General features: G+C 34.3%; 1 protein-coding gene across 1 annotated transcript; it reads right to left on the reverse strand.

The window, feature by feature from the left end:
* Positions 1-3019: 3019 nt before the first annotated feature.
* LOC126902328 (uncharacterized) lies at positions 3020-5982 on the reverse strand. Its single transcript, XM_050679470.1, has 2 exons — positions 4514-5982; positions 3020-3585 (listed from the first exon to the last, which is right to left on the reverse strand). Exons 1-2 carry the CDS (start codon positions 5877-5879, stop codon positions 3344-3346), a joined length of 1608 nt encoding a protein of 535 aa, XP_050535427.1. The 5' UTR covers positions 5880-5982; the 3' UTR covers positions 3020-3343.
* Positions 5983-8299: the final 2317 nt, after the last annotated feature.

Below are 8299 nucleotides of genomic sequence, written 5' to 3' on the forward strand. Positions count from 1 at the left end.
AAAATAGCATGTTTTTTAACTACAGCAGCCATTTGCAAGTAGAAGTTAAGTCTTCAAAAAATGATTTTTAGTTTCATCTGATATAACAATGGTTTTTTACAATTATAATAATATTAAAATAATTTTGTTATTCGGTAGCCATCTTGACTACATTTGCAGCACCGCCGGCTAAAGCTCCCAACGCCGACAACCCGGCAAATATAGATATGAGCGGTAGTACACAGCCTTTAGTTTTCGGAACGTTTATGTACGGGGTAGTGAAATTTTTTTCTTTCTCACAACACGCCGTGCCGCCATCAATGATCGTTTAGCCACAATCAGTAAATTCATTTGTTGAACATTTTTATCGAGTATGGCTGCACGCATGACTCGTTTGAAACCTATACCGAGTTTACGTTTCAATTTCATCGCGTTGGTCACACCCCAATCTAGGAATCGTTCAGGCAATTTAGCGTCTTTGGCCAACACTTGTTCCTAAGCCCGATGTTCCAACACCTTGTCCACTTTATGACGGTCCTCAAGATTCTTGTTTTTACTATAAATGATATCGTGATTGCGGCAAGCAGCATCAAGTGGGTTCACCCCAACGTCACCTTGCTTCAATCTCTTTTCTAACTGTGTTCCAGGGCCCGCAAATTGATAGCCTAAATGATAAACATTTAAAATAATGATAAAACTATTTGCAAATAATAATTTTGAATAATTACACACACACACAAGTGGACGTGGGATTCGGATGGTATACTGTTGATTACAGTATTCAATATCTTTGCACCTTGTTTTCCACGTTGTCTCTGTTTAACCATTATTTTCATATTGACGGTTATTGTTTGATGACGTGCGATGCGTTTCAAAAAATAGACCCTCACGCTTTCTATAGTTAATTTTGAGAAAAGTAATAATGTCGCATCCAGTAAACACGGTAAACTATTGCCAAACACAATACATGCTTTAATTTGCGGACCGTCAAATTGTGGAAAAACAAACTTGATGTTTACCTTACTGACCGATATAAACGGACTTCGATTTGAAAATGTATACGTTTACTCAAAATCGTTGCATCAATGCAAATATCAACTACTCGTGGATGTTTTATGCGGCGTTCAAGGAGAACAGTTGTTCACCTATAAAAAAGGTGACGATATACCGTCGGTGGACAACACCCTACCCAATTCCGTTTTTATATTCAATGAAGTTGTCATGGAAAAACAAAATTTAATGTGTGATTATTTCGCGCGAAAACGACACAGGCAAGTTGATGTTTTTACTCTTCCAAATACTGTCATGCATACAAAAATAAATGTTACGTGACAACACAAATGTGGTGGTGATGTTCCGGCAGGATAAAGTTAATCTACGACACGTGTACAATGAATACATGTGTTGCGATATGAAATTCAAAGAATACAAAGAGTTTTTCAAAGATTGTTAGAACAAGGACCGGTACGGATTCGTAGTGATTTGTTTGGACTTTGCACGGGATGACCGTCGATACAGATACAAGTTTAACACATGTGTTACAACATGTGTGCCGATAGGGAATCATTGCTGAAAATGTTGACTGAATCTCGGGAAAATGTTCGAAAAAAGTACATAGAAATGTGTCGCGACGAAGAGAATTTGTAGACTCGTGTAAAAAGGCCGTTGGCGCTAATCATTGAATCATTGGATAAAATTGCGTTACAACAAGAGCAACAACATCAAAAACAATTACAGAAAACTATAAAGAGTTTAAACGATGATAGATACACTGTGGAACACAATGACGCGTTTTCCCATCAGTACATGAATCAATGGTCAATGAACCCCAACAGAGATAAAATGTATGGACCAAGGTATCACCGGATGAAACAATGACATTAGGTGAAGCCAACAATATCTTTCTCGATAGAGAAACAATTAATGTTTTAGATGAAAAAATCCCCACTGACTATGGGTCTAGCGAATTTACTGTTTTCGATAAACCCTGGTGTTTACTCCAAATCGGATTTGCATGCATACAAAACGATTCTTGGCAAAACTGGTGTGCATTTAAATAAAGGCAGAACATTGAAAAAAGGAGATCAACCGAACTGTTTACCGTAGTCCAGGTTAGGCAAACATTACCACCAATATACTGTAATGTTGTAGAATTTATGCTAGTTTTTTAAATAAATCTTATCAATTAGTGGTGTGTGCATAAGGTTTAAAGTATTTCTTGATAGTTGTATATCTGATAACCTCCACCAGTCAACCGGTACGATACCTGTTATCCTATTGTCATCAACTGACCATACACTGTGCATCTGTACCAATATTCTTGTATTCTCCCAATGAACGCGTTCAAAGTTGGCACTACCACCACCCAGCGTCACAACCACTGATCACTTAAAATGCCGTGACGACGAGATTTTTTCTTCTCAGATATGCTACTGAGGCGACTAGTCGTGTTTTTTGTATATAGGTTTTCTATGGTGAAAACAATGTTTTCATTATCTTATTTTTTTTGTCCTCCGTTTTTTGTAAAATAAAAGTATAAAGTACAACATAAACCCCCCTTTTTCTACCACTTTATTAATGTTGTGTAAATCACGCCTCTCTTTTTTCCCCTTTTTATGAATATATATTTGAATGATATAGATATAAATTTTAAATAATTAAAAAATGTTATTATATTATACATGGCATTTCTATTTTTACTCTTCTCTCATTTTATTAATATTTGTTTTTTTTTTTTAATCAAAACCTAGTAGCTCCGTCAACGAGAACTATTCTCGCTTGGCTCGGCTACTAGGTCATTGTCCAGTGTTCCCCTGGGCAGTGGGTTAATAGTAGGCCCTCAGATTCTGCCGAAACTTTACAATACTATCTAGAAGACAACCAATATACAAAGTATTGTGGCAGCCGACCGATCATTTTTAGTCAAAGAACTGACTGCCATTGCCATAAAATGAACTTCTTTCGTTCATTGGATGTTTAAACATCCAAAAAGTATCAAGAGCGATGCTAAAACAAACTTTTGGTTGAAAAAATACCTACATGGAATGGATACTCGTTGCGGTGACGTTAAATACAATGAGTTGCCGAGAATCATTAAACTGCTGCAGTGCAGATAAAAAAAAACATAGTAAAATTAATATCTTCCAGATTCGCCTTGAAGCTAAAAACAATTAATAATTTGTAAATCGGGAATATATGAAATAAAAAAATACCAAAATAACTTTCTTAATATAATTATTATTTTAAGAGATATTGAATGGATAGCGTTAAAAGTATCACTCGGTATTCTATATTGCAACAAGTAAAAGCTTTGCAAATAATTAATGAGAATATATAATAAAAACAATTTAAAACATCTCAATTCTTAAACGTTGTATGGCCAATAATCAATCATATAAAGAGGTTTATAAGTTGACTGATTTTCAAGGGAGTCATTTGTACTAATATCTTTTACAACAAGGTCGTCTTTAAGGTCCTTTAAGCTAAATTCTGTGATATCATCTTTCGCACATTCTTTATCTTCATAATATCCTATTTCAATATTATTTCTATCATTCGTACTAGCATTGTGTATTTCAATATGTGATTCAGTATTACAAATACGATCTAAAATAAATGAAAATATGATTTTAAGAGTGGATAATAAACAAATATTTGCTTTAGTCAATAAGATGATGGTGCTTTCTAAATTAAATGTTTTAAATTTTTTATTTTTCTTTATAATTAGATTTGAAAATCAATTGATCACGTAAAAGAGAAATTTACATAGTTAAATCTATTAAATTTAAATAAATTTAATTTTTAAAAGGCCCATGTAAATGTCCAATAAAATAAGGACATAGAAAATTGCATAAGTTGTGGAATTGGCTTTGGTCATAAAGATGATAGAGATTTTTAAATGAAATTTATCAACTGTTTTTATTTTAATTTTGAAGATATTAGATTTGGAAATCAGTTAATAACCAAAGAGGAAAATTAAATAGTTAAATCTAATAAAAATTAAATATAATTTAAATTGATATAAGAGCCTTGATAAAATTTTACTAAATTATAAGAAAAATTTAAGATCAACCAATTCCAGATGTTTAAAAATAGTACATAAAGCACATTTTCTTGTTTTGCATTATAGCTTTCATTAGATAAAAAAAGCACATTAAATAGATGACTTATACTATCAAAATATGTTAATAAAAGTAGATATTACAAAATATGTACTTTGATCACTGTCCTCTTTATTTCAGGTAATTGTGATTTTCGTATAGTTAGGTTAAGGACAAAAATATAAACAAAAAAATAGTTAAACACTATCTTAAGTATGTAATAGAATAATTAAAAGTATGTTAATTTAAACTAAAATTCTAAAATACTTTTATAAATTATTTCGCACGATTTGAAGGGTAAAAATTATGAACTACGAGTTACAGGGATCGTTGTCGTTCATCATTTATCATCACTCAGTACATTTGTTAAATACACAGCATATTATAGTGTGTAATTATAATATAAATATTGAAAAGTACTTAATTTCACTTACCTTTAACTTTAAAATTAATTAATTCCTTACAACTTGAAGCACTAAAACATAGAATTCTTGATTTGTTAGAAATCAAATTAAAAGAGTCTTTCCATTTATTCAAATCATTCAAATATATTTCAACTTTTTTCATGATTTTTTCTAAATCATTTTTAATCTCATCAGCATTACTTTCATTAATATTTTGATTGGTAAGAGCTAAATCACTTGTAAAGAATAAATTTTTTTTTATGAAAAAATTCGAAAGTTTTTTAATTAATAAATTATTAATTTCATGATCTAATTCTAAACAAACAACGTTTTTAATGTAATCATATAAAACTTGAGTAAAAGTATATAATACATATTCTAGAAATTTCTGACTCAAATTGAACAAGCGGAGAGAAATAAATGAATTTATATAACTCATTATTTTATGACCCACTTTAATGAACATCGATTTTAACCAAAATTTTACACTATCTGAATTCTTTGAACATGCAACTTGAATTAAGGTTAAAAAATTGCGAATTAATATAGCTATTGGTCGAAATGTAGCCGAAATTACCAAATTTATGTATATTAGAACATCTTTAGAATGAAAATTATATTTCATATACTCAAATACGTTTTGTATATATAAATGAGTACCGTTGGTGCATCGAACGTTAAGTGGAGTAAATCGAAGTAGATTTAATACTATATGTTTACTATTATCTATTTTTATAGTATTATTTTTGTTGCTGAGAATCTGTTGGGTCATTATATCAAAAAACAAAAATTTTTTCGGATGATAATATTCGTATTTATTCTTTTCGATTATATAATTAAACTTCATCATAATTTCATCCTTCAGTTTATTATTTATATTTACAAGATTAGTAGTAGTATATTCGTTTTTAATAATATAAGGATTGCAACTAACCAAACTTTCATTAAACTCTACGTTTTTACAATATTCATTTATAGAATATTTTAGTTGTTTTTTAACTGCAAAATGAATAATTTTATAGCCTTTTAATAATTTTGGAGCATTATCTTTTTCACCACCTTCGTTTTGTGCAATCATATTTAAAGAGCCAGAAACGTTGTTTAAATACATATTTACCATGATTAAACTAAAAGGAAAAATAAATGGTTTACATTTTGTCAAGTCTTCCATAAATATCATTATTACTTTACTGTGTGTTTGAAGTGCCTTACCATAGTTCATAACATTTTCGATTGTTATATTATCTTTTTTCTTTTCTAGTTCTAACAAAAATCTTTCATTATGATTAAAAAAGTTTAGAAAATAACGAGTATGGGAGCACATTAAATCTTTCATGTAACCACTGAAGCTTACTTTTATGGTCATAATTAATATTAATAGTAAAGAAATTTTCATTTTGCCACGTATTTATATAAAAATAATTCCTTTTAATTTCAACTTGAAAAAAAATTAGACACTTCTTAAAAAAGAGTATTAAGTTTTTTTAATATGAATTTTCTTGTACTATATTTGATAAACTTGTTTTTTGGAAAAAAAAATTTTATTTAAATATACGTGTTTATCATACAGCATATTTATTTAATTTTCTTCTGACGTAACTATTAGATTTATACTCTAAATGTTAAATTAAAACACTGAAATCAGTATTTATAGATTTGTGTCAATAATTAAACTTTTAGCAGCTGCATTAAAAATATAAAAGAGAATAAATATTTTCAACAAACCACATATTAGTCTTATTTTTATTTTTTTTAATATCATTATTAGAATTATATCTATTATAAAATATTTGGGAGAACTAATTTTAAAATATATAATAAAATAACAAATTACTGCATATTACCATTAAATAATTATGTTTAATAATAGAAAATGACTATATCCTTAACCCTTTTGTGGGTAATCATTTGAGTTTCGTGATGATGTTGTTACAGCATAAACGTCATATAACATGACACAATACCGTGTTTCTCTTAACAGCACATCACATTAAAAACTTATGTGAAAGTGTATCGGGATCTAAATCATATGTGCATGGTAACCCATTGTATGATTAGTCTCTATAACGCTTTTGGGTCGCAAGTTCTAATTTCGTGGCGTGCCTTTTTTCTCTTTACGCGATTTCCGTTACACTTTCTATGGTTGGTCGTCAATCCCTGGTGGCCGTTTTAAAAAATTGTAAATCTTTTTATTTATAATTACCTATTTTTCATAATAGTAATAAACTTATAATTTCAAATTATGGCAAAAGTAGGGTAATTTAGGGGATTCTAGAACCCCCCCGCCTCACCCCTTCACACACCCACCTGTATAGGCGTGGTCGGGGGGAGGGGAGTGTCATACAGTGGGCGTGGTTTCTCGATGGTGGGGGTAATGTCAAGGTCATATAGTGGGCGTGGTCTCTCGATGGTGGGGGTATTGACCGTGGTCAAGGTCACACAGCGGGCGTGGTCTTTCGATGGTGGTGGTAAGGAAGGAGTGGATTTATGAGGATGGGGGTAAGGGAGGCCCCGTTGCGCTGCGCTACAGTGTCGGCGTGATCGGGCTCTACGGGGCTACGAAACGTCGGCACGGGCGCAGTTTCCCTAGCTCGGGGAATCGGGCGCGTCCTCAGGTTGCGGATAGAGGAACGGCCTGCAGATATGCAGGTTAGCCGCGAAATAAGCAGTCCATTAACTTGGACTGACGAATAAGCGGTCGCGGACAGCGAGCCGCCCAAACGCTTGTTAGCCCTGTAGATATACAGGGTAGCCGTGAAATAAGCCTTTATGGACGAATAAGCGGTAGCGTTTGGGTGAGAATGGAGCACCATGGACCACGCAACCAGTGAATTGGCCACTCACTGGCCGAAGGGACCGGCTACGAGGGCAGCCCCCTCAAAAATTATTTTTTTATGAATAATGGACAAAAATGGATTGAAGGTTACTGCATCAGGGGATTCGGATGCCCCAGTGCCGGCGGTTGGTGGGGGGTGTACCCACCAGGTGTCGCTCAGATCAACTGAATACACGGTAAATGCAGGAGTGTTGAGGCAGGCTCCTGCAGCCAACCACGGGGTTGGTACTGCGACTGCAGGGAGTGGTGGCGACCAAGCCACTCCCACCGGTGAAACAGCCGGGAGGTCATTGGCGTCGGAAAACTTGGAATTACTGGATAACGGATGTACTTTTGCTAAAGTGGACGCACAGCTGGATGGCCCAGCCAAGCCATCCATTGTGGAGAGGCTGCGGGGTTCGTCGAGGGGTGGATCACCTAAGGCGGTACAGGCTGAAAAAGCAGCGGGGTCAGCGGACGGCGCGGTGGTCAGTCTCGGGGAGGATGAGGATCTCCGCGTTAAGCGGAAGGAGGTGTCCCCCTCGGTGGACGAGCCGCTTACGATTGTCCTGGAGGACACTCCTCCGGATGCCCCTATCCCGGTGACGGATACACCCGGTAGGGCTCCGGAGATGAAGAGGCGGAAGTGTGCGGACATCACGCCTTCCGACCTCTTTCATGATGACGGGACACCCCGTAAAAGGTTGGACCAAGCCAGATCCAAGGCCGTTCTNGTGGTCTCATCATTGATAGGGTAAGGAGAAGGCGTGGTATCACGATGGTAAGGGTAATTTGGGACTTAGGTGGGGTTGTTAAGGTAAATCAAAATGGCAGTTTAAAGTGCGCATGCGCACTATAACTCCGTATCAAGGGGGGGGGGTAGCCATATAGTTGTTCTCCTCCTACGATGCCATCTACTAGAAGGATAAGGTAAACCTTATATTAACTGATAACGGAACTGATAATGTTCATTGATAAGCATACACATTACATTGAAATAG

The sequence above is a fragment of the Daktulosphaira vitifoliae genome, unplaced genomic scaffold (genome assembly GCF_025091365.1).
Source record: "Daktulosphaira vitifoliae isolate Bord-2020 unplaced genomic scaffold, ASM2509136v1 Scaffold_1, whole genome shotgun sequence".
In the NCBI taxonomy this organism is placed as follows: Eukaryota; Metazoa; Arthropoda; class Insecta; order Hemiptera; family Phylloxeridae; genus Daktulosphaira; species Daktulosphaira vitifoliae.

Coding starts and splice junctions, on each gene's coding strand:
- LOC126902328 (XM_050679470.1), bottom strand. CDS start 5,879: ATGAAAATTTCTTTACTATTAATATTAATTATGACCATAAAAGTAAGC. Junction 3,586..4,513: donor AATTAATTTTAAAGTTAAAG/GTAAGTGAAATT, acceptor CATTTATTTTAG/ATCGTATTTGTAATACTGAA.